This window comes from Cervus elaphus, chromosome 7, assembly GCF_910594005.1.
Source record: "Cervus elaphus chromosome 7, mCerEla1.1, whole genome shotgun sequence".
NCBI classification, from domain to species: Eukaryota; Metazoa; Chordata; class Mammalia; order Artiodactyla; family Cervidae; genus Cervus; species Cervus elaphus.
The window spans coordinates 13659902-13687606 of NC_057821.1; the positions used below are offsets into that span (position 1 = coordinate 13659902).

Consider the following 27705-nt stretch of genomic DNA (forward strand, 5'->3'; position numbering starts at 1 on the left):
TCCTTTCCCCATTGAATGGTCTTGGTATCCTCATCAAAAATCATCTGAACATATGTGTGAGGCTCAATGCCCAGAAACAAAACCCACTGGTCTGTATGTCTGTCTTTATGCCAGTACCATGCTGTTTTGATTACTGAAGCTTTGTGGTGAGTTTTGAAATCAGTATGTGTGAGTCCTCCAATTTTATTCTTTTTTTTTTCAAGATTGTTTTGGCTATTTGTGTTCCCTTGAGATTCCATGTGAATTTTAGTTTGAATTTTTCTATTTCTGGGAAAAAAATCATTAAAATTTTGATAGGTTTTTAATTGAATCTGTAGATTGCTTTGGGATTAATCCCATTAAGTTGTGGCTGCTGCCCTGTTACTTTGGACAAGAATAATAATCAGTATCCTGGTGTCAGTAACTGACCCTTATCATTATGAAGTAGGGCTGCTGCTACACAATGGAAGCAGCTAGGAGACTACTCTGTAGCATCCCTGTGACCCCCTTAGGTGCCTGTTGGTATTCGCATGCTCGGGTTTAAGGGTAAATGGACAAGTGCTGCAACCCTGGCTGGCCTGAAAAGGACATGTTAATCCAGGTGCTTGGACCTCTCAGAGATGACAGGATGGGTCACTCCACCAAGTTTGCTACCTATACTAGCAGAAGTGCTAGCCAAGGATGGTTTTGTTTGTTCTTTTTTCTAGTTCCTTTAGGTGTAAGGTTAAGACTGAGATTTCTAATTTCCTGAGGTAGGCTGGCTTGTATTACCATGAACTTCCCTCTTAGAACTGCTTTTGCTGTTGGATCGTTGTTTCCATTTTCATTTGTCTCCAAATGTCTTCCTCTTTGATTTCTTTGGTGACTCACTGGTTATCGAGTAGCATATTGTTCAGCCTCAGTGTTTGTGTTTTCTTGCTGTTTTTTTTTTTTTTCTTATAGTTTATTTCTAGGCAAAGAGGCTAGATCTTAATTATTCCCATCACAAAAAAGAAGAGGTAATTATGTGACAATATAAGTGTCAGCTAAGCCTGTGGTGGTAATATTGCAAACATAAATATCAAATCAACATACTGCACATCTTAAACTTACACAGATCAACTGAAAAATTATAACACCTGCTTTTATCATCTGAGCCTAGAATTTCTACTTACTCTTATACCTAATCTTAATATTCACTAGAGACAAAACTATCTCATAAACAGAAGGAATATTATTCTTTTATTCGAAACTTCCATAAGAATTGATCACCATTTTGGAATATGATGTTTCCAACAGTTAACATCACTCAATTTCTTTGAGTGACCAATAAAACATACCTGTTACCAATATGCATTTAAAAGTTGTAACAGAGCTCTTCAGGAGTCATGAATTCAGTCTCTATTTTAAAGTACCAATAGAGTTACCAGTGCGCAATTCAACAATTTTACTTCTTCTATATAGTAGTGGTAAGGAATCCACCTGCCAATGCAGGAGATGCAAGAGAGACGGGTTCCATCCCTGGGTTGGGAAGATACCCTGGAGTAGGAAATGGTAACCCACTCTAGTACTGTTGCCTGGAAAATTTCATGGATAGAGGAGCTGGTGGGCTGCAGTCCATGGGGCTGCAGAGGACGACACGACTGAGCGACTGAGCGCGCACACACTTGTGTACATAAGAGCAAGCACTCGACTACACCGTTGTTTCTTAGTGTGGTCGTATCTGGGCGTTTACATACTGAAATGCACATTTTATTACAAATTGATTTCTTTTTTATTACAATAAAGGCATTGGCTTAGTCCTTTCTGAAATTGTGTATATAGGTTTACGTTACATATGAAATTTTGTTTCAGGATAGGGGTGTGAGATGTTATAAATGTTCCCATGATGATATGTTATGATGTTGTATTATGTTATGTTAATGATGTTATATTAATGTTATGATGGGGATCTGCTAAGTAATCTCAGAACAAGTTCTTTGAGGGTAGAAAATGCCTTATGATTTCTCTGAGTACCCTTGCACCAAGTTCTGAATATTTAATCTCACCCTGTTGCAGTTTCTGTTTGCCTCTTCAGAAGCCCTCATTTGCTCCTGTATTCTGGAAATCTCAGTTTTGATGCAGCGTCCACCCTAATACAGGTAACTCAGATAAATATGACCAATCCAAGTCAGAATGGCCTCATTCCCTCTGCCGATCATCAGAGCCAGGCGAGTGACCTGATCCCAGTTTTAAGACATGAAGAGAATTCTGTTGATGAGCTTTGAGAAAGGTTTTACACTCATTACAGACACCAAAGGTTATTTTCTTTCACTGAACATTGTTTATACAATGACACCTGGAATCATAGTAGGGGTTTTTTGATCAAGTATTATTTGCACCCCCAACTCCCCAAATTGCTGAGAATGACAGTTTGGGAAAGATAGATAGGAGAAAACCACAATACTTGTTATTTCTGAACCCTCTCTCAACCTATTCCAGAACCTCTGAAGTGTTTGTTATATCCAACAGAATTGGGTCTTTTCTTATTGTCAGCAGTATGCATGTTTACTGATACAGAACTCTTCACAAGTAGTTGTGTTGCTGAGGAATAGTTACATACACTGTACACAATCCTGGTGAGAATGCTGCATGGGGAAGCTCTAAGTGATTTTCTCTCAGCCATCAGCTCCTATTCAGACCATCTGTGTTATAACTGAGTCCCAGGCTTAGCTGTGTAGGCTTCCTGAGAGACTGATTTATTTTACATTGACAGTGAGCTATACAGCCTTGCTGTCCAGTCATGGAAAGCAAGAAAATTTCTTGTGCTCTAATTCATCCTTTCATGTCACCACTGCTCAGGTAAATTAATTTAGAAGTTGTCCTAATCCCTAGCAAAGCCTGGTGATATAACACATATTTTGTCAACATATCTAAGGATGAACTTCAAGAATAATCAAGGGCTATCTTTTTGGCAAGTTTTACTTAGCAGGCAGAGAAGACTTCTTTCTGTGGGAATAAGGTTTAAATGATTAAATTTATGAATCTAATAACCCTCCCATTAGGGGAAGCTTATTTATGAATCTAATAACCCATTAACCCAAAATGTACTAGCATTGCCTAACCACAAGTCACTTCTGACATTTCACCTTTCTTCTTCTCTGCACTTTTTCTATCAAAATCCTTCACCCTTATCTCCTTTCCTCTTCTCATCTTCCACACTCTTCATTATTCATAGAAACTATGTGCTTTGCTGGATGTAGAGAATTACAAACTATTCCCAGTTCTCGATGAGTCTGCAAGCCCCTTCAAATCCCTTCAGTACTCCTCAAGGGCAGTTTGTAGTTTAGCTTTTTTTTTTTTTAAGAAAGAATGTAAAAAAAAAAAAAGAAAGAATGTACAGGATAGAAGTTTACAAAGTAAGCATAGTCTTATCTAAAATTTTATTTTCAGCCTGTGAGTATTGCCACTTGTTCAAATTGCTCACATAAACCCATTCCATCCAAAAAGGAAATATAAAATGCTTCTAACAGCGTAAGCACAGTTGGCATGGCCTATCCAAAGGTCTTCCACTAGTGTCCGCACACACATAAAATCTACATGGAGTTAAGCCACAAACTGGATGTTCTTATTATCTAGGCCATAAGAAATTTTCAACATCAGTTTGGTTTTAGAAACCCATCAAGTTATCAGTCATGGCAAGGAAGATCACTGAGCTGATTTCTGATAACTAAGTTATGTTATCACTGAACGTAATTTACCCTACATGATTACTGGAATGCGGAAGACCTTGGGGTAGGGACTCTTCACAAGTAACACAAGCATCACTTGCACGGGGACGGCCGGGCATTCCCAGAGCAGCCGTGTGCTCCTGACTTCCTCCACTGCTTCTTCCTCACCATGGTACGCAAGGCTCCAAAGCTGAGAGGGCAATGCTCAAACTCACTGAAGGTTTTTGCAAAGAAGACTAATGAAGGAGATGTTGTGAGGTACTAATTTTTGAGGTACAGCTAAATACTAAAAGTGATGATGATAATGAGATTTTGAGTACTTGAGCCTATTTATATTGCCTTGGATTCATTAATTTTGCATGTTAACCTGCTTTCTATCTCACAGGACACTGTGGAGGATTAAGTGAGATAAAGTATGTGACAGTCTAGTTTGTGTCTGCATAACCACTATATAATATTCTCATCCTCCTCCCCATCCTCAAAGAGGCTAGTCCTTGAACTTTCAGAGTACTCTGTAAAGAAGAAATTAGTATTTCTACCTGCATCCGTGTCAGCATGATTCTAAATTTCTCCCAAGAGTCACTTCTCTTTTGTAAAATAAACTTTATACTATTTGAAATATATGTGAAGCTTCATTTTTGTTCAGGGTTTTTAACTTCCCATTGTGAAAAGTTACTTCTGAGGAACTGAAACCCCAGAAGGTAACCATAACAAAAACATGTTTAGTGTTTTTTTTTTTTTATTTTAAATGATGGTTCAAAGGCAGACTTGTAGACTTGTATCTCTTCAGGAGATGGAAGGCAAATGCAGCCTCTGAAGGGAACTGTTCTAATTATTGCCCAAAAAAGTAAAGTTACACAACTATATTCAAGGACATAAGACAAGGCACTACATTAAAACTAGGGTGACTGAACAGTTAGAGGGAAACAGCTGAAAGAGGAAAGGGAGATAGATTTAAGAATAATCTGAGTTGGGACAAGGATCCATCAGTCCTGAATGCTTCTGTTATCTGAATATCTTGAATCACATGATTTCCTGTTTTACCTTCTACAATGTCTCCACTGAAATTTCAAATCAGCATTCTCACAGAACTAAATAATAGTTATCATTGTGTTGGGATTCAAAATTTCAATCCAGTAACCATCAGGATCTTGAATAAATGCCAGGCCTTTCATTTTACCTGTAAAACAAAATAATTTTCATTATTTGAGAGACCTAAAATAAATAAATAAATAAAAATTTAAAATAACTTTTATTAGTTCAAATTTTATTTTGCATTTTAGTTAATTATTTTGTTTATAGTTTTAATTTTAAAAAATCCTATTGTTGGTGTGGCCCAGATGCATGATTTTCAGAAAGACATGTTTTATCTTCTACACATAGCTATAAACCAACTATCACGAAATAAACAGCGGGACTGGCTATATCTTGTAGGTATCAGGTATCTACTTTACCTGCACAATATAACTTCATGCAACTAGTTGAGTAGTCACAGAAACTGTCTTATTTTAAAGAGGAAAAAGAAAATAGACAGGTGCTTAAGGGAGCCGGTAGCACAGTGTATCTAGACAGCCAAGGGACCCAGATGCTTGGTCATACACTATTCTGTGTAACCCAAGCTGTGCCAATCAGATTCTTTCTCCCAGGACCTCATAACTGGGACTGAGAGGTTAATAGGTCTAGAAGTAGAGTTGTTTGCTTAAATGGAAAAAGTGTGACCTCAGAAATTTATTTTGGTACCAAGATGCTGAATTAGTTTGACTCCTATCTCTGGCTCCTCTCCTCAAGATCAATTTCAGTGGAACACAAATAAAAAATGGGGGGGGGTGGAGTACAACGCCTCTGACGTGACAGCTGGGGAGAGAAATGGTAGGGGTGAGGTGGTGACCACTTTAAGCCGCGTTGTGTGGACGGGGGTTCTTGTGGCTGGACCGCAGGGCAGTCCCTCGCGGCTGCCGAGAATAAACAAGGGGATTTGCTGGTTTGGCTCTTGCGTCTCCCAAGGCCTCGGGCCTCAGCACCTACTCCCACAGAGCGGGGGGTCTGAATGACTGGTTCAGATGTCCTCGGAAGTGGGCAAGGGCAGAAAAACAGGTGGGGACCAACTGATCTCCCGGAGGTTACACTTCCCATACATCCAGGGTTAGGGAAAAACAATGCCAGAAGCGTCTCCTACAAATACTATGTCAGGGACAAAGGGGGAAAAGGATATGACTACAGAATGTGAAGTATTTGTCTTAACTCTTATTTTCTCTCTCTGCCCTGCACATGTCCCTGAGATCATTTGGATTTTAAAGAACCGAGGTCTGGTCTTCCCCCATTCACACTGCCTGATGGTTGGAATATCTAATAGTTTCAGTTAAAAAAAAAAAAAAAACAACCCACCCCTCCTCCCGGCCAAATCTCTGAGACCAAAATAATAAGAATTTGAGGAATATAACTATAAAACAAACAATGGATTATAGATTCTAACTGAAGAACAAATATGAGACTGATGGACCAAGAACTACTGAAATATGTAAAAGCAATGTGGAATATTAAATAAAACCAATATGAAATAAGAAAATATTAAAGGACGTCAGCAAAAATTAGAAATCAAAATTATAATGAAGTGAAGAAAAGTGAAAGTCACTCAGTCATGTCCAACTTTTTGTGACCCCATGGACTATAGCCTTCCAGGCTCCTCTGTCCATGGAATTCTCCAGGCAAGAATACTGGATTGGGTAGCCATTTCCTTCTCCAGGGGATCTTCCCAACTCAGGGATCGAACCCAGGTCTCCTGCACTGCAGGCGAATTCTTTACTGTCTGAGCCACCGGGGAAGCCCAAGAATACACGAGTGGGTAGCCTATCCCTTCTCCAGGGGATCTTCCAGACCCAGGTATCAAACTGGGGTCTCCTGCATTGCAGATGGATTCTTTAACAGCTGAGCAATATAAAAGGAAGTCAGCAAAAATCAGAAATCAAAATTATAATAGCTGAAATAACACAATAGATGAGAATACAAAAGACAAATATAAGAACAGATACATCTGAGGAAAAATTAACTAATTGGTATGCCAGTTTGAAGAAATCCCCAGAAGGAAGTCAAGGACAAAGAAAACAAATATAAAAAGTTTCTAGGACAAAATAGAAGAAAATATACAAAGGAACACAAATCAGCAGATTTTTCAGCAGCTACACTGGATGGGAAAAATAGGACAACAGATTTGTATTTTCAAGACTGAAGGAAAATAAACCTAAGGTTTTATAGACAACAAAACTGTCATTCATATATATAAAGGCGTGGTTCTGGGGTATATGGAATGCCTCAAGAGTTCTGCCTCACAAACCCTTTGAAAGCAGTTTTGGTTAAGGTACTTAATAAAGAGACAGAAAAATCCAAAAGATGTTACAGCAAGAGATATATGGAGAAAAAATATATACCTTTACATATTTATTATCTTAAAAAAACAAGCCAAAGAAAAAAATAAATCAATACTATCCCAACCTGGGTATAGTAAGATAATGGAGGTAGAAGGGAGCAAGTTCTTATCTTAGTGGGGAGGATGATTTTTGGATATAAAATCTCCTAATTGGGAAAAAAAAAAAAAGGATGGAAATGAAACAGTGAAATATTCCAAGTGAAAATTTTAAAAAATAAATTAGGATGGCAAAAATAGATCTAAATAAAATAATTATAATACATGTAAATCCAACAAAATCCAGATACATACTATTATCAAGAGACATACCTAAATCATAAGGACATGCAGGAGTTGTAAAAGGATGGAAAAGAAAAACCAGACAATTATGAACTGAACAGATTTGCTGTAGTTACATTAACAGCAGAAGAAACAGACTTTAAGGAACTTAGTTTTTGGGTGGCTAGAGAGCCCTGAGATAGTAAAAGCTGGTGCTCACTGAGACAAGGGCAGGGCTGAGGGGTGGACAGGCAGCCTCGGTCCTCGATGGCTCTCCAGATCCCGTGATTAGTCCCATGTGAAGCCACCCTCGACGCGGCCTTTCAGTTTCCTAAGATAACTAAGTGTTCTTCCAATCATTTCTCTTCTTTCCTTAAGCTGGTTCGAGTAGGATTCAAAGTCACTTGCAACCAAAAGGTTTAACTACAACAGGACCCTCTCTGAGTGCTGAGTAAATGTTACAGAACTAAAGAGAGGCCTGAAGAGAACAACTAGCAGACTCACCATCATTAGGTTTCTTCACAAATTTGACTCCCAGTTCTTCAAATCTTTTACAAGCACCATGAACATCGGGAACAGCAATTCCAATGTGACCTTAGGTAAAACCGCCCCCAAAACATGGCAGAGAGAAAGAAGGAAAAATTACAATGGGGTATTCATGTGCAGCAAGTGGCTTCCAAAACTAGTTAATTTCAAAACACAAGGCATCTGTAAACAGACTGAATCAAGTTGGTTCAAAACCTATAAAATATTAAAGAACAAGAATCTAAGTGGCTGGGTATAATAATTAGTTGCTCTAAATTATAAATTATTTGACATAAGCCCAATATTTGCTCATAAATAGTTCATCAATCTGTTAAGAATAACCTACTTCAAAAAAGAGCATCCATTTATTCATGCTTAATAAGCTAATTGTTGATAATGACTATATATACCAGTCCTTTAAACTGATAATCCTGGCATTTGATTGAGAGATTTTAGATTAAGGCAGAAGTATATGCTAGCAGAAATTAGGATTATTATTTACCATCATTTTTGGTTTTGTTTTTTAATTAAAAAGTTCTACTGGAAATACAGTACTGAGACTGAAAAGTGAAACCATGGTAAAAAATTAAATGTAAAGTTTAGACTGATATGATGAAATTATACTCCTAAATAAAATTAGGCTTCCTTGGTGGCTTAGATGGTAAAGAATCCACCTGTAATGCAAGAGACACAAGTTCAATCCTTGGGTCAGGAAGATGCCCTGAAGAAGGGAATGGTTACCCACTCCAGTATTCTTGCCTGGAGAATTCCACAGACAGAGGAATTAGTCCTCTGTCTAATTCCATAGGGTTATAGTCCATAGGGTTGCAAAGAGTTGGACACAACTTACATGTGGAAAATAAAAATAGCCATACTAACAAAAATCTAAAAATTAATGTTTTAGATTGCTTATAACCATAAATAGGTACACAATGCAAAATCACAAAACCATAAATGTGTATTACACACAAATAGGCAAACATACCAAATCCTCGAGGGTCTGAATTGCCACTGTGGTAACTCTGGGTCTCATCATCTTCCGTGCCCCAATTGCTACAAATGGAGAAAAAACAATTCTAAGTGACCTGGAGAACAGAAATCCTGAAAAGAAAGCTGCAACAATCTTTGAAATCTTTCCATATATATATATGCTACTTAATATACTCGGTCTAATCTCTGCTACTGTAAACATTTAAGTTTTCAACAACAAAAAGAGCAAATAGGCAAAGAATGATAAACTAGACTAAGGAGACAATAAAACTAGGCATCTGGATAAGAATAAAAATGATAATAATAGCAACTATCATTCATTGTGCTATGTACTTTATATTTCATGAAGCCTTCAAAACAGCTGCATGGGTTAGATATGAGTATCTCCATTTTATAAGTGAGACTGCCACTTAGGGAGGTGGTATAACTTGATCAGGGTCACAGAGCTATCATCAGAGGCAAGACTCAGGCCAGGTCTGTCTGACTCCAGGGCTGTTCTGATTCAGGAGACACATGAAACAGCACATCCTGAAACAAATCTGTTTTGTTAATTTTTAAAGACTGCACAAAAACAGCATAAAGAATAAAAACAGAAAGGAGAATGCCTATGACAATCTCAGTTGTAGTACCCAAACATTCATTAACTACAGTTTGACAAATATCTTACTATTTCATTATTACGTTCTCTGCAAATGATCTCATTTGCCCTAGTTGCACCATAAGAACAATGCAAAGATCCATGAAAAAATACTCAAAGATATTAAAGTGGTTAGATAGACCCAGTTTGAATTAAGCTGGTAAGTAAGGGGGAAAGTTTAAAAAAAAAAAAAAGCTTTCAAAAAAATGTAGAATATATAAACAAAATAAAGACTCGTACTTACTGTGTCAGTTCAAGTGTAGCTTTTCTGGAGAATGCCCATGCTACTTTTTCATCTTTATCTTTTGGGATGTCATTTTTATCCTCATAAGCCAAGAAATAGAGTGAAAATTTCATGGTGGGGAAATCAAGTTTCTGGAGTAGTCTGAAATTAAACAACAACAAGCCTGACTCAACTTACAGGAAAAGTCGATTAATACTAAAATCAACATGACAATATTCAAGTTCTACTGAGAATAAGAACAGTACACAGTGAGCCTGTTTTAATAGAAAAAGCAAGGAAAAATCAATAAAAAAGTCTAATTAAAAAACTTTTCTGTAAATATCAGTGAAATTTTAAAAATTTAAATGTAAACTTGTAATTCATCAGTTCTTCAAATACAATGAGAATTAGCTGGATTTATGGTACCTGTTTATAAGTGTCAAAAGATATCTTCAAAAGAAAATTTTATTTTTCGGTGAAAAATATAATGTCTCACACCTTTCAGATATATGGCATTTGGTTAAACAAAATAAATTTATTGAATTCTTACTGTGCCAAAACTCCTAGGAAGATAAATTGAGGATAGGTGTTAAGAGAGGACAGATTAATATCACAGAAGACATGAATGTCAATAATAAAGTGGCTGAGAGTATCAAATACTGCAGAAAGGTCAGACAGGATTAAGTCTGAGGAGAGGTGAGCAGATACAGAAAGGTCCTGTGGGGGCAGTTTCACCAGCACGCACGGCAGAAGCCGGAGAATGGGGGTGAGCCAGGGGGTCTATCTGTACAGACGGTCGTAATGATGGGGTGGACCGCAAGAGAGCAGAGAGCAACAATTATCCTACAACAGAGAAGACTTAAGTTTCTTTTGTAGGTTGAAAAGAGCAGTGGAAAAGGAGAGACTGATTGTGAGAGTAAGTGCATGAATTCCGCATCCTGAGGTTCTGCAGAAGATCCAACAAAGCTGTGGCTTCGAAAATGAACTTAGAGAGTGCAATGTTATTCTGCAAGGAATAGGGTAGAATGACGATACACACAGTATAGTTTTCTTTAGCTTATGGAGGGTTAAATGCTCGAAGATGACCTCATTCAACACCAGTAAGAGGGACTGCCTGAAGCACAGCAAACAAAAAGTTTCTAGAGTTCTGTTTCAAATATTCTACTTGTTACTGCTATGTAATATGCCTTGGCCCACTAAGATCTATACATTGACTCGTTACAAATAACTCTTACTCAAACATGTTTACGATGAAGTGCCAAACAACTCAAATACTCCAGTCACAAAAAACTGTCTCTACACCAACCAAAGCAGACTTCACAAGTTCTTACAGACCAATAGAATGGAACACGTGAATCTGTGGTACACCACTCCTCTCAGCACAGCCCATCTTTTACTATACGTCAAACTGTACTCTATTTCTGTTAGTCGCTCAGTCGTGTCTGACTCTTTGTGACCCCATGGACTGTAGCCACCAGCCTCCTCTGTCCATGGGATTCTCCAGGCAAGAATACTGGAGTGGATTGCCATTTCCTTCTCCAGGGGATCTTCCCGACCCAGGGATCGAACCTGGGTCTCCTGAATTGCAGGCAGATTCTTCACCATCTGAGTACTTTATTTGGGGCTCTTTAAAAATAATGTCAACATTGGAGTTGACTGGACCTGGATTCAAATTCCAGCTCTGCCACGCTCCCACTGTGGGATTTGGTGCTGTAAGTTAATGCCTTTAAGCTTTGGTTTCTTCCTTTCCATGTAAAATGGAAACATAGGCTATCTCATAAGCACATTGTGAAGACTGAATGAAAGAACATATAAAGGGCCTGGCAAATAGCAGATGTTCAATATATTTGTTTCATTATGTCCTTTAAATATGTCATGGTGGTTTAGTAGCTAAATCGTGTCTGACTCTTGTGAACCCGTGAACTGTAGACTGCCAGGCTCCTCTGTCCATGGGATTCTCCAGGCAAGAATACTGGAGTGGGTTGCCATCTCCTTCCCCAGGAATCCAACCCATGTCTCCTGCATTGCAGGCAGATTCTTTACCAACTGAGCTAAATGCAAAACCACTTTTTCTGGAAAGAATGATAAGAAACTGTTAACAGCAGTCATCTTTGAAGAGAACCAGGAGAGGGAGGCTGTTATTTTTCACTTTGTATTTCTCAGAAGCAGTCAGATTTTCTAAACATAGACATATACTGTATTACTTGATGTTTTCTCTTAATGTCAATGAAGGTTATCTAGGCAGTAAGGTAAAGATCATTTTATTCTGCATGTATCTATACTACCAGAAATAAATAAAAACTCTCATATTATTTAGGGAAACAATTGAGAAAAGCAAGTATGTTGAAGGTATCAGATCAATGAATATTACTTATTTGGAAAAAGAGAACATATCCTATAAAATGGGACAGATGGTCAACTTTAGGTAAAATCAATAAATTTCTAAGTAATATGTCTTTATAGCTATGTCTTTTCTGAAGTAAACAGAGGCTAGGAGTGGTCATAACATCAAAATGGTCTGGGCACGTTAAGGATTTAACTGGCAGCTCTCACTGAGAAGGGAGTTAGAGAAAATGCAAGCATTGGTGTCCTGCTGCCCAGTGAACCTGGCTGGGAGAGAGGAGAGGAACCTGACGGAAGCTCTGGCCAGTCAAGCCTAGTCCCAGACTCCTGGCCAAAATCACTTTTGTGACCTTTGAAGCAAACTTTAATCTATTTTAAAAATAGATCTAAAAACATTGCCTGTATTTGCAAAGCTATGTATTTAAACATCACAGGTACCAACAGTTTACTTACGTCATTCCAAGAATTCTCGTATAAAAATCCAGTGACTTCTTAGGATCCTTAATTCGCAGCATGGTCTGCTGCAAGAGAAAATCCTAAGGGAAAACAGTATGTATTAAACACCTTTAATTTCTACTACTTGTTACCAACATTAGCTTTGCTTTCCGTAATAAGATACCAACAGTTCACCACTGCAATCCCTTAGTCCATCATGGCTTTCTTATTGCTTCTGTTCAGTCCATAAAAGCTATGCTCAAATTTGTGTAGCTTGGTCAAAGAGTTCAGTTTTTAAAATTTTTTTCTTTTCTATATATTTTGTGCCAAGTGCTGTAAAACAAGTTCAACAACCCTGTTTATCCGATCCCTATTTCTGTTCTATCCTAAAATCTTTTTAAGCAGCGATCTGGGTCTCAAGAATCCTAAAGACTTCATACTCATTGACCAAGATAATGCCCTTCTAAAAATCTATCTAAGGAAATAATTAGAAACTTTGACAAAGATTTATGTATAAAGACATTCATCACAGCATTTACATAGTAACTATGTGCCAAATACTGTTCTAAATGATTTACAGAAATTAACTTATATTTCACAACAACCCTCCTTATGATATGTATATATATATATAATATATGTATTATACCATCCCCATTTTACTATTGAGAAAGTAACTGGCAGAGAAAAAAAAACCTCAGTCCAAACAGTTTGGTTCCAAAGTCCTTGCTTTCCACCACCTTGCTAAACTGCTTCTAACAATGAAGAAATAGATAAACTAGTTGTTGTTGCCTAGCTGCCAAGTCGTGTTGGATTCTGCAACCCCATGGACTGCAGCCCACCAGGCTACTCTTCCGAGGGGTTTCCCAGGCAAAAATATTGGAGTGGGTTGCCATTTCCTTCTCTAGGGGATCTTCCTGACCCAGGGATTGAACCTGCGTCTCCTGCTTTAACACAGGCATAATATAATATATAAAGACATTTAAAATGCTGTTTCAGACTTTCTCTCCTACAAATTCATCAAAAGAATAACTGAACGCAGAGCAAACTTCGCAAAACAACTTCGGATCGCTAGCTGAGGTCATCAGGCGCCCAGAAAAGCAGCCCATTGTCTTCGAAAGGAGGTAGGACAAAATATAAGAGATAAAAAGTGAGACAAAAGAGCTAAGGACGGAGATCCGTCCCGGGAGCTCTTAGGCGGCATTGCTTGGGGTAGGGTCCGGGCCGAGTGCCCTGAGGACAATCGGAGGGAACTTCTGTGAGTTTCCAACTTGAACTGTGGGAGACCAAAAGAGAGACAGTAAATTAACCGGCCCGAACACACTGCCGGCCGTTCGCAGAACAAAGAGACCGAGAGGGTCCAGAGAGGAGCTCGCAGGCTGCGGACCGGCCCAGCCCCGCCGGAGGCAGGGGGGAGGGGAAGGTCGCGGCGAGACACAGGCCGCAGGCACCCGACCGGCGCGGGCGGGGACTGGGGCTGGGGACGCGGAGGGCGGAAGGCGCGCACGCCCGACTGGTGCCAGCGGAAACTGAGTCTGGGTCTGCGGAAGGGAGGGGGCGCGCCACACCTGGGTAGAGTGCGCCCACCAAGCCACTGGCTGCCTGGACCGCTCTGACGGGGAAGGCACAGAGAGCAGGCGCAGCTTTTCCTTCGCGCTTTTGTGGAACACCCGAGGGCTGGAACCTCGCGCAGCGCGGGGCGCGCTCCATATAGAACAGCCGGGAGCCTGAGCAGCGCAGACGGAGAAAGCGGCGTCAGCCCCTCCCGGCAGCGCCAGCCCATCCCCGCGGCGCAAGCCTGTCCCCACAGCGCAAGGCCCTCCCTGCCCCGCAGAGCGACGGAACTAGCTACCTGAGTAAGAGTCCACCTCCGCCCGCCTGTGTCAGGGCGGAAATGAGGCTCTGAAGAGACCGGCAAACAGAAGCCAAATAAACAAAGTGAACCACTTCAGAAGGGACTGGTGCAACAGATTAAAATCCCTCTAGGAAACGCTGACTACACCGGAGGGGCCTGTAGATATCGAGAAGCGTAAGCTGGAACGAGGAGCTATCTGAAACTGAGCCGAACCCACACTGACCGCAACAGCTCCAGAGAAACTCCTAGATATAATTTTACTTTTTTCTCTCTTTTTTTTTTTTTAATTTTTTTTATTTTTTTCTTTTTTTTCTTTTTTCTTTCTTCTCTTTTATTTTCCTTTAAAATCCCCTATTACTCCCCCATTACTCCTAAACTTTCATTTCCACAGACTTTTACGATTTTTTAATTAGGGGGAAAAAAAAAATTTTTTTTTTTCTTTTTTCTTTTTTTTTTTCTTTCCTTTTTCTCTTCTATTTTCTATTTTTCTTTTTCTCTTATTTCTTTTAAAGTCCTCTAGTACTCCTCTACTACTCCTTAATTTTCATTTTCAATACACTATAACCTTACAAAAAAAAAAAAAAAAGAGAAGAGAAGCCCTATTTTTAAACCGAAGATTATTCTCTCCCAATCTTGACTCTCTGTTTTCTACCTCAGAACACCTCTATTTCCTCCTTTCCCCTTCTCTTCCCAATCCAATTCTGTGAATCCTTGTAGGTGACTGGGCTACGGAGAACACTCTGGGAACAGACAGCTGCGTAGATCTGTCTCTCTCCTCTTGAGTCCCCCTTTTTCTCCTCCTGTTCATCTCTATCTCCCTCCTCCCTCTCCTCTTCTTCATGTAACTCTGTGAACCTCTCTGGGTGTCCCTAATGGGGGAGAATCTTTTAGCCATTAAACCTAGAAGTTTTCTTATCAGGGCTGTATAGTTGGAGAAGTCCTGAGACTACAGGAAGAATAAAACTGAAATCCAGAGGCAGGAGACTTAAGCCCAAAACCTGAGAACACCAGAAAACTCCTGACTACATGGAACTTTAAGTAATAAGTGACCGTCCAAAAGCCTCCATATCTACACTGAAACCAACCACCACCCAAGAGCCAATAAGTTTTAGAGCAAGACATACCACGCAAATTCTCCAGCAACGCAGGAACATAGCCCTGAACATCAACATACAGGCTGCCCAAGGACACACCTAACACACAGACCCATCTCAAAACTCATTACTGGGCACTCCATTGCTCTCCAAAGAGAAGAAATCAAGTTCCACGCACCAGAACACTGACACAAGCTCCCCTAACCAGGAAATCTTGACAAGCCAATCGTCTAACCCCACCCACTGGGTTAATCCTCCACAATAAAAAGGAACCACAGACCTCCAGAATACAGAAAGCCCACTCCAGATACAGCAATCTAAACAAGATGAAAAGGCAAAGAAATACCCAACAGGTAAAGGAACATGAAAAATGCCCACCAAGTCAAACAAAAGAGGAGGAGATAGGGAATCTACCTGAAAAAGAATTTAGAATAATGATAATAAAAATGATCCAAAATCTTGAAAACAAAATGGAGTTACAGATAAATAGCCTGGAAACAAAGATTGAAAAGATTCAAGAACTGTTTAATAAAGACCTAGAAGAAATAAAAAAGAGTCAATTAAAAATGAATAATGCAATGAATGAGATCAAAAACACTTTGGAGGGAACCAAGAGTAGAATAACGGAGGCAGAAGATAGGATAAGTGAGGTAGAAGATAAAATGGTGGAAATAAATGAAGCAGAGAGGAAAAAAGAAAAAAGGATCAAAAGAAATGAGGACAACCTCAGGGACCTCTGGGACACTGTGAAACGCCCCAACATTCGAATCACAGGAGTTCCAGAAGAAGAAGACAAAAAGAAAGGCCATGAGAAAATACTCGAGGAGATAATAGCTGAAAACTTCCCTAAAATGGGGAAGGAAATAGCCACCCAAATCCAAGAAACCCAGAGAGTCCCAAACAGGATAAACCCAAGGCGAAACACCCCAAGACACATATTAATCAAATTAACAAAGATCAAACACAAAGAACAAATATTAAAAGCAGCAAGGGAAAAACAACAAATAACACACAAAGGGATTCCCATAAGGATAACAGCTGATCTATCAATAGAAACCCTCCAGGCCAGAAGGGAATGGCAGGATGTACTGAAAGTACTGAAAGAGAATAACCTACAACCTAGATTACTGTACCCAGCAAGGATCTCATTCAGATATGAAGGAGAATTCAAAAGCTTTACAGATAAGCAAAAGCTGAGAGAATTCAGCACCACCAAACCAGCTCTTCAACAAATGCTAAAGGATCTTCTCTAGACAGGAAATACAGAAAGGTTGTATAAACGTGAACCCAAAACAACAAAGTAAATGGCAATGGGACCACACCTATCAATAATTACCCTAAATGTAAATGGGTTGAATGCCCCAACCAAAAGACAAAGATTGGCTGAATGGATACAAAAACAAGACCCCTATATATGCTGTCTACAAGAGACCCACCTCAAAACAAGAGACACATACAGACTAAAAGTGAAGGGCTGGAAAAAAATATTTCATGCAAACGGAGACCAAAAGAAAGCAGGAGTCGCAATACTCATATCAGATAAAATAGACTTTCAAATAAAGGATGTGAAAAGAGACAAAGAAGGACACTACATAATGATCAAAGGATCAATCAAAGAAGAAGATATAACAATTATAAATATATATGCACCCAACATAGGAGCACCGCAATATGTACGGCAAATGCTAACGAGTATGAAAGAGGAAATTAATAGTAACACAATAATAGTGGGAGACTTTAATACCCCACTCACAACTATGGATAGATCAACTAAACAGAAAATTAACAAGGAAACACAAACCTTAAATGACACAATGGACCAGCTAGACCTAATTGATATCTATAGGACATTTCACCCCAAAACAATCAACTTCACCTTTTTCTCAAGTGCACACGGAACCTTCTCCAGAATAGATCACATCCTGGGCCATAAATCTGGTCTTGGAAAATTCAAAAAAATTGAAATCATTCCAGTCATCTTTTCTGACCACAGTGCAGTAAGATTAGATCTCAATTACAGGAAAAAAATTGTTAAAACTTCAAACATATGGAGGCTAAATAACACACTTCTGAATAACCAACAAATCATAGAAGAAATCAAAAAAGAAATCAAAATATGTATAGAAATGAATGAAAATGAAAACACAACAACCCAAAACCTATGGGACACTGTAAAAGCAGTGCTAAGGGGAAGGTTCATAGCATTACAGGCTTACATCAAGAAACAAGAAAAAAACCAAATAAATAACCTAACTCTACACCTAAAGCAATTAGAGAAGGAAGAAATGAAGAACCCCAGAGTTAGCAGAAGGAAAGAAATCTTAAAAATCAGGGCAGAAATAAATGCAAAAGAAACTAAAGAGACCATAGCAAAAATCAACAAAGCTAAAAGCTGGTTTTTTGAAAAAATAAACAAAATTGACAAACCATTAGCAAGACTCATTAAGAAACAAAGAGAGAAAAACCAAATTAACAAAATTAGAAATGAAAATGGAGAGATCACAACAGACAACACTGAAATACAAAGGATCATAAGAGACTACTACCAGCAGCTCTATGCCAATAAAATGGACAACTTGGATGAAATGGACAAATTCTTAGAAAAGTATAACTTTCCAAAACTGAACCAGGAAGAAATAGAAGATCTTAACAGACCCATCACAAGCAAGGAAATCGAAACTGTCATCAAAAATCTTCCAGCAAACAAAAGCCCAGGACCAGATGGCTTCACAGCTGAATTCTACCAAAAATTTAGAGAGGAGCTAACACCTATCTTACTCAAACTCTTCCAGAAAATTGCAGATGAAGGTAAGCTTCCAAACTCATTCTATGAGGCCACCATCACCCTAATTCCAAAACCAGACAAAGATGCCACAAAAAAAGAAAACTACAGGCCAATATCACTGATGAACATAGATGCAAAAATCCTTAACAAAATTCTAGCAAACAGAATCCAACAACATATTAAAAAAATCATACACCATGACCAAGTGGGCTTTATCCCAGGAATGCAAGGATTCTTTAATATCCGCAAATCAATCAATGTAATACACCACATTAACAAATTGAAAGATAAAAACCATATGATTATCTCAATAGATGCAGAGAAAGCCTTTGACAAAATTCAACACTCATTTATGATTAAAACTCTCCAAAAAGCAGGAATAGAAGGAACATACCTCAACATAATAAAAGCTATATATGACAAACCCACAGCAAGCATCACCCTCAATGGTGAAAAATTGAAGGCATTTCCCCTGAAATCAGGAACAAGACAAGGGTGCCCACTCTCACCACTACTATTCAACATAGTGTTGGAAGTTCTGGCCACAGCAATCAGAGCAGAAAAAGAAGTAAAAGGAATCCAGATAGGAAAAGAAGAAGTAAAACTCTCACTGTTTGCAGATGACATGATCCTCTATATAGAAAACCCTAAAGACTCTACCAGAAAATTACTAGAGCTAATCAACGAATATAGTAAAGTTGCAGGATATAAAATTAACGCACAGAAATCCCTTGCATTCCTATATACTAACAATGAAAAAACAGAAAGAGAAATTAAGGAAACAATACCATTCACCATTGCAACAAAAAGAATAAAATACTTAGGAGTATATCTACCTAAAGAAACAAAGGACCTATACATAGAAAACTATAAAACACAGATGAAAGAAATCAAAGAGGACACAAACAGATGGAGAAACATACCGTGTTCATGGATTGGAAGAATCAATATTGTCAAAATGGATATACTACCCAAAGCAGTCTATAGATTCAATGCAATCCCTATCAAGCTACCAACGGTATTTTTCACAGAACTAGACCAAAGAATTTCACAATTTGTATGGAAATACAAAAAACCTCGAATAGCCAAAATAATCTTGAGAAAGAAGAATAGAACGGGAGGAATCAACCTGCCTGACTTCAGACTCTACTACAAAGCCACAGTCATCAAGACAGTATGGTACTGGCACAAAGACAGAAATATAGATCAATGGAACAGAATAGAAAGCCCAGAGATAAATCCACGAACCTATGGACACCTTATCTTTGACAAAGGAGGCAAGGATATACAATGGAAAAAAGACAACCTCTTTAACAAGTGGTGCTGGGAAAACTGGTCAACCACTTGTAAAAGAATGAAACTAGAACACTTTCTAACACCATACACAAAAATAAACTCAAAATGGATTAAAGATCTAAACGTAAGACCAGAAACTATAAAACTCCTAGAGGAGAACATAGGCAAAACACTCTCCGACATAAATCACAGCAAGATCCTCTATGACCCACCTCCCAAAATATTGGAAATAAAAGCAAAACTAAACAAATGGGACCTAATGAAACTTAAAAGTTTTTGCACTACAAAGGAAACTATAAGCAAGGTGAAAAGACAGCCCTCAGATTGGGAGAAAATAATAGCAAATGAAGCAACAGACAAAGGATTAATCTCAAAAATATACAAGCAACTCCTGCAGCTCAATTCCAGAAAAATAAATGACCCAATCAAAAAATGGGCCAAAGAACTAAACAGACATTTCTCCAAAGAAGACATACAGATGGCTAACAAACACATGAAAAGATGCTCAACATCACTCATTATTAGAGAAATGCAAATCAAAACCACAATGAGGTACCATTACACGCCAGTCAGGATGGCTGCTATCCAAAAGTCTACAAGCAATAAATGCTGGAGAGGGTGTGGAGAAAAGGGAACCCTCTTACACTGTTGGTGGGAATGCAAACTAGTACAGCCGCTATGGAAAACAGTGTGGAGATTTCTTAAAAAACTGGAAATAGAACTGCCATATGACCCAGCAATCCCACTTCTGGGCATACACACTGAGGAAACCAGATCTGAAAGAGACACGTGCACCCCAATGTTCATCGCAGCACTGTTTATAATAGCCAGGACATGGAAGCAACCTAGATGCCCATCAGCAGATGAATGGATAAGGAAGCTGTGGTACATATACACCATGGAATATTACTCAGCCATTAAAAAGAATTCATTTGAACCAGTCCTAATGAGATGGATGAAGCTGGAGCCCATTATACAGAGTGAAGTAAGCCAGAAAGATAAAGAACATTACAGCATACTAACACATATATATGGAATTTAGAAAGGTGATAACGATAACCCTATATGCAAAACAGAAAAAGAGACACAGAAATACAGAACAGACTTTTGAACTTTGTGGGAGAATGTGAGGGTGGGATATTTCAAAAGAACAGCATGTATACTATCTATGGTGAAACAGATCACCAGCCCAGGTGGGATGCATGAGACAAGTGCTCCGGCCTGGTGCACTGGGAAGACCCAGAGGAATCGGGTGGAGAGGGAGGTGGGAGGGGGGATCGGGATTGGGAATACATGTAAATCCATGGCTGATTCATATCAATGTATGACAAAACCCACTGGGGGGAAAAAAAAAAAAATGCTGTTTCAGAAGTATGTAGACATACATACGATATTATGACATACATGTTATATGTCAATTTTATCTCAATAAAGATGGCAAAAACAGTTTAGAAGATGGAAAGATATACCACTTTTCTGATTGAGAAGACTTAATAAGATAAGTACATTATTTCTAAGAAAACACAGATTAATATAAATTCCAAAATCATTTAGCCTTAAAAAAAGTCTATATATGGCAAAAAGATTATTCAATGTTAGTGGATTTATTCATAAAAATAAAAGCATATAAATCCTTTGCTGCCAAAGTATTATTTGGATGATATTTAAAAAAACAAGCAGGGTTTGCTTTTTATAAAATGATTTAGTTATTCTATGCTCAGGTAACAGTTTTCTTTTTACCACCAAAATATTCTGTTAACTCTCTGTAACAGAATGTTAAACCACTCTGTTACTTCTGATAAACACTCAAATGATTTTGGGGAAAAGTTTCCTTAAAAGTTACTAAAAATCACTGTTTATTGCTATTGTTTTAAAATATTGTTTGAAATAAATATATCTTGTGTCTAAAAAAAGACTTGTGCCTAAAAGTTGATGTCTTATCTCATGGGACAGTTCTTAACTTTGTCTCTCCCTTTGGTTGTTCAGTCGCTAAGTCGTGTCCAACCCTTCTGCAACACCATGGACTACAGCCTGACAGGCTCCTCTGTCTTTGGGATTTCCCAGGCAAGAATACTGGAGTGGGTTGCCATCTCCTTCTCCAGGGGATCTTCCCAACCTAGGGATCGAATCCTCATCGCCTGAATTGCAGGTAGATTCTTTACCACTGAGCCCCCAGGGATGTCTTTCTCTTATTATGCTCTAAATTCAGAACAGTAAAAGATGTCTTTTTGTGAGAGTTGGACTGTGAAGAAAGCTGAGCGCCGAAGAATTGATGCTTTTGAACTGTGGTGTTGGAGAAGACTCTTGAGAGTCCCTTGGACTGCAAGAAGATCCAACCAGTCCATCCTAAAGGAGATCAGTCCTGGGTGTTCATTGGAAGGACTGATGTTGAAGCTGAAACTCCAGTACTTTGGCCACCTCATGTGAAGAGTTGACTCATTGGAAAAGACCCTGATGCTGGGAGGGACTGGGGGCAGGAGGAGAAGGGGACGACAGAGGATGAGATGGCTGGATGGCATCAGCGACTCGATGCACATGAGTTTGGGTGAACTCTGGGAGTTGGTGATGGACAGGGAGGCCTGGTGTGCTGCGATTCATGGGGTCGCAAAGAGTTGGACATGACTGAGCCACTGAACTGAACTGAACTGATGCTCACAAAGTTTCAGGCTTTCTGGGAAGACTGCCAGGCAACAAAGATTTGCTCCTTTGCCTTGCAAAAAGAAAGAATAATAGAAATAATCAGTCTTTTGCAGGAGTGGGAGAGGGCAATCTCCAAATTTAATTAAAACTACTGTGCAAAAATGTTAAGGGTACAATCAGGGATGTTTCTAGTACATGTACTATGTACTACAATATAATCTTGACAAAACTATAAAAAGTGGAGCTGGGGAGTGAACCAAAGGATCAAGGCCAAGGTCCCTTTGAGCACTTCTAAATGGACTTTTTTTGGTATAAGATGTGAACATAGGTAAAGCTTCACTTTTTACCTATGAAGGTCCAATGGCTCCAGCACTATTTGTTCAAAATATCTATCCTTTCTCCACTGAATACTTTTGCATCTCTGTGAAAACTTTGTTGGGTTTTTATTAGTGAGTTTATTTCTGGGTTCTACTCTTTTCCACTGATCTGTATCAGTTGTAACTTACCACAGTCATTTGGCATCATCATAAAATGGTTTGATTGAAGTGTAGAAACCTTATCTCTCCTTATATCCCTTTACTCTCTCCGATTTATAACTGTCTTAAAATACTTCCACTGCTGGGCCAGGGTGGAATGCTAGGTTTTCCATGTTTCTCCAGTGAAAACAGCACGAGGGGAAAGATTGTTACTGCCTGGCAAGACGAAACCATTGCTCCCTACTTAAGTCTTCTCTGACGCCACCGTAGCACGGGGAGGTTGAGCACCTTATTATAGCCAGTTGGCTAGAAGGCTAAACTCCCCACTCAGCCTCTGCTGGCACAGGTGTGGCTGAGGCCACTGTTTTTTCTATGGGGTTTGGTTGTAGTAGACCACTTGTTGTCTAAAAGTTTTCTGACTTATCAGGAAATACTGTGTATTTCCTGGTCCTGTGGCTAGAGAGAGTAGACATTCATTGGGCTTTTTGTGTGTGTGCATCCATGGGCATTTCCAAATTGCTAGCTTCTTTAGCTCTAAGTCTGGGCTATATGAGGCAGAGAGAAAACCCAGGAAACTTACTGCCACGGTGTTCCTAGGGTTTCAAAGTCCCTACCCAATCTGTCTTCTTCTCTCTGCTTTTCAGAGTCTTTCTATTTTTGTTTTATAAAAGCATATCTCATTTTATTGCACATCACTTTGTTATGATTCACACAGTTGTTTTTTTTTCCCCCAAATTGAAGGTCTGTAACAACGCTGTGTCCAACAAGGCTATCAGTGACACTTTTCCAACAGCATTTGCTCACTTTGTATCTCTGATCACTTTCTGGTAATTCTCACAATACTTCAAGCTTTTTTTATTACATTTGTTATGATGATCTGTGATCAATGATCTTTGATGCTATTACTGTGATTGTTTTGGGGTGCCATGAACCACATCCAAGCTTCCCTGGTGGCTCAGATGGTAAAGCATCTGCCTGCAACGCGGGAGACCCGGGTTCAATCCCTGGGTCAGAAAGATCCCCTGGAGAAGGAACCACATCCATACTAGATGACAAACTTAATTGAAAGGCATTGTGTGTGTTCTGACTTCTCCACTGACAGACCACTGGCCCATCTCTCTCCCCATCCTCAGGCTTCCCTATTCCCTGAGACACGATACTGAAATTAGATCAATTAATAACTGTGCAATGGTCTCTAAGAGTTCAAATGAAAGGAAGAGTTCCATGTCTCTTATTTTAAGTCGAAAGCTAGAAATAATTAAGCTGAGTGAGGAAGGTATGTCAAAACCTAAGACAGGCTGAAAGCTAGGCCTCCTGCACTGAGTTAGCCAAGCTATGAAGACAAAGAAAAAGTTATTTAAGGAAGTTAATAGTGCTACTCCGGTGAACACACAAATGATAAGAAAGTAAAACAGCCTTATTGTTGACATGGAGAAAGTTTTAGAGATCTGAATAGAAGATCAAACCAGTCACAACATCCCCTCAAGCCAAAGCCTGATCCAGAGCAAGGCTCTCTCTCCCATTCTAGAGGGCAGAGAGAGGTGAGGAAGCTACAGAAGCAAAGTCTGAAGCTATCAGTGGTTGGTTCATGAAGTTTAAGTAAAGAAGTTAGTTCCATAACATAAAAGTGCAAGGTAAAGTAGCAAGTGCCGATGTAGAAGCTGCAGTGAGTTATCCGGAAGATCTAACTAAGATAATGAACGAAGGTGGCTGCAATAAACAACAGACTTTCAATGTAGATGAAACAGCTTTCTACTGGAAGAAGATGCCATCTAGGACGTTCACAATTAGAGAAAAGTCAATGTCTTCAAAGCTTCAGAGGATAGGCTCATTCTCTTATAGGAGCTAAAGCAGCTAGTTACTTTAAGTTGAAGCCAATGCTCATTACCATTCTGAAAATCCTAGGCTTCTTAAGAATCATGCTGAATCTCCTCTGCCTGTGCTCTTTATAAATGAACAATAAAGCCTGGATGATAGCATATCTGCTTACAACATGGTTTACTGAAAATTTTAAGCCCACAGTTGAGACTTACTGCTCAGAAAAAAAATAAGATTCCTTTAATATATTTACTGAAAATGCACTCGGCCGTCTAAGAGCTCTGACAGAGGTGAACAATGAGATTAATTTTGTTTCCGTGCCTGCCAACACAACATCCATTCTGCAGTCTATACATCAAGGAGTAATTCTTTATTCTCAAGACTTATTCTTTTTTTCATTGATTTATATTAGTTGGAGGCTAATTACTTTACAATACTGTAGTGGTTTTTGCTATACATTGACATGAATCAGCCATGGATTTACATGTGTTCCCCATCCTGAACCCCCCTCCCACCTCCCTCCCCATCCCATCTCTCTGGGTCATCCTAGTGCACCAGCCCTGAGCACTTGTCTCATGCATCAAACCTGGACTGGTGATCTGTTTCACAATTGATAATATACATGTTTCAATACTATTCTCTCAGATCATCCCACCCCCGCCTTCTCCCACAGAGTCCAAAAGTCTGTTCTATATATCTGTGTCTCTTTTTCTGTCTTGCATATAGGGTAATCGTTACCATCTTTCTAAATTCCATATATATGCGTTAGTATACTATATTGGTGTTTTTCTTTCTGGCTTACCTCACTCTGTATAATGGGCTCCAGCTTCATCCACCTCATTAGAACTGATTCAAATGAATTCTTTTTAACAGCTGAGTAATATTCCATGGTGTATATGTACCACAGCTTCCTTATCCATTCATCTGCTGATGGGCATCTAGGTTGCTTCCATGTCCTGGCTATTATAAACAGTGCTGTGATGAACATTGGGGTGCACGTGTCTCTTTCAGATCTGGTTTCCTCGATGTGTATGCCCAGAAGTGGGATTGCTGGGTCATATGGCAGTTCTATTTCCAGTTTTTTAAGGAATCTCCACACTGTTCTCCATAGTGGCTGTACTAGTTTGCATTCCCACCAAGAGTGTAAGAGGGTTCCCTTTTCTCCACACCCTCTCCAGCATTTATTGCTTGTAGACTTTTGGATAGCAGCCATTCTGACTGGCATGAAATGGTACCTCATTGTGGTTTTGATTTGAGTTTCTCCAATAATGAGTGATATTGAGCATCTTTTTATGTGTTTGTTAGCCATCTGTATCTCTTCTTTGGAGAAATGTCAAGACTTATTCTTTAAGAAATACATTTTGTAAGGCTATAGCTGTCATAGATGATTCCTCTAATGAATTTGGGCAAAGTAAATTGAAAAACTTCTGGAAAGGCTTCCCCATTCTAGATACCATCTAGAACATTTGGGATTCATGGGAAGAGGTCAGAATATCAACATTAATAGGAGTTTGAAAGAAGCTGACTGCAACCCTCATGGATGACTTTGAGAGGTTCAAGGCTTCAGCGGAGGAAATAACTGCAGATGTGGTGGAAATAACAAGAGAACTAAAATTAGAAGTGGATCCTGAATATCTGACTGAATAGGTGCAACCTCAGGATAAAAGTTTCAATCTTGCATTAGCTAAATTTTCAGCAATTTTTATACTTCTTTGTCTGAGCTGTGTTCTGGTCTTAATAACAGCGAGGCCAACTCTCCATGGAGCCTATCAACTCTCTCTCCCAATGAATTTTCAAATGTGATGCATCACCCCCAGCAAAAGGTCTTCTTCAGGTTCAACTAAGCATTCAGAGTCACAAGACAATTATAGGCTAGAAGGCTCTCAGTCAGGAAAACACAGTTTGCCAACAGAGCGGTGTTAGGTGTCTCTCTTGAGCAAGAGTTTGGAAAATAATCTATACAGCTCAGGTGCAGGGAGAAGATCCACATTAGGGCAGGAGTGGGAATCACCCTGGTGTAGAAGCCCTAAGTACCACAGAAGGCCACCATCTCTAGCAGCAACTCCACAGGCACAGCTTTCAGAATTTTCACATGGGACAGTTATAAGAGTCACTGAATTCAGGCAAACCCAAAGCTATATTAGATATTTATAATTCTCCCTTTGCAGATGCAACCTTCCAGTAGAGTTATTTCTACCAAAAGCAACATTGCCAAGTAGCAAATAGCATTTTCCTGGGAAACAGAGCTAGAGATAACCAAAGGTCAGATTCTTATCAAGGGAAAAAGGCCTAACTTTTTACCCCTAGGTGTCACATCTCCTATGAAATAGAAATGGATAAAGTCTTGCTTTTTCCTGACTTAAAAAAAAAAAAAAATCACAATTGCCTTCTGTGAAAGTTCATTCTGGAAAAAGAAGTGTATTTGAGGGGAAGATTATTTACTATGTGACAGCTGGAGCACATGGCTGATATACAATATGGTATGATACATTTTTTCTCTACTATCTTTTTCCTACTATTACTTCTCTGATTCAAACTATGTCAGAGAGTAACAGTTGTTTCAGAAAATAATTCAGCCACTTCCTCTACACTTATTGTCTTATCTAAATTGATTTCATGTGGTTTTTTCCTTCTTCTCAACAGCTAACAACATACTGCAAGTATACCTAACCTACAAATAAGGAAGACAAAAACAGCTAGGAGACACAAAGGAAATTAGTTTTATTTTAAAAATTACCTATGGTATTTGTAAACATACCTGCACCTGACTACTCTTACAACAAATAAGAGAAACAGGAATATCCTAGAAGCCTTCAGTATCATGAGGCCTTTCAAATCTCATGCAAAGGGAAAAAAACATACACAAGTGTGAAAGAAATATTAATAATTCTTCAGAGGCAATGTGGTTCAAATGCTGGCTCTATCACTGTTACCCTCAGTAAATCATTACTTTTTTTTTTTTTAATCATTACTTTTCTTGAACATCAGTTTTCACATCTTTAGAATGGAAGTAATAATGGTTTTCAGCTCTTAGGGCTGAGTTGGAAAATAAATGGGAAAACACATGTAAGTGCTTAGCAGAGTTCTGTCTCAGAGTAAGTTACTCCACTTACTATTGCTCTTGTTGTTATTATTATAAAATATAACCCAGAATTTCTACTACGTAAACTATTGTTTTTGATTCCCAAGTCTGTATTCCCTAGCCCATACCCCTAGCCTCAGCTCTGGATTTACATCT

The 27705-nt window shown here is 39.0% G+C and overlaps 1 protein-coding gene across 1 annotated transcript in view; it reads right to left on the reverse strand.

Moving 5' to 3' along the window:
* Positions 1–3324: 3324 nt before the first annotated feature.
* GLO1 (glyoxalase I) overlaps positions 3325–27705 on the reverse strand; it is a 33767-nt gene continuing 9386 nt past the window's right edge. Inside the window, exons 2-6 of the mRNA XM_043907359.1 lie at positions 12522–12604; positions 9747–9887; positions 8861–8928; positions 7855–7944; positions 3325–4848 (exon numbers count right to left, since the gene is read on the reverse strand). Coding sequence (XP_043763294.1) covers positions 4760–4848; positions 7855–7944; positions 8861–8928; positions 9747–9887; positions 12522–12604 — 471 coding nt within the window. The 3' untranslated portion in view covers positions 3325–4759. The remainder of the gene's footprint in view (positions 4849–7854; positions 7945–8860; positions 8929–9746; positions 9888–12521; positions 12605–27705) is intronic.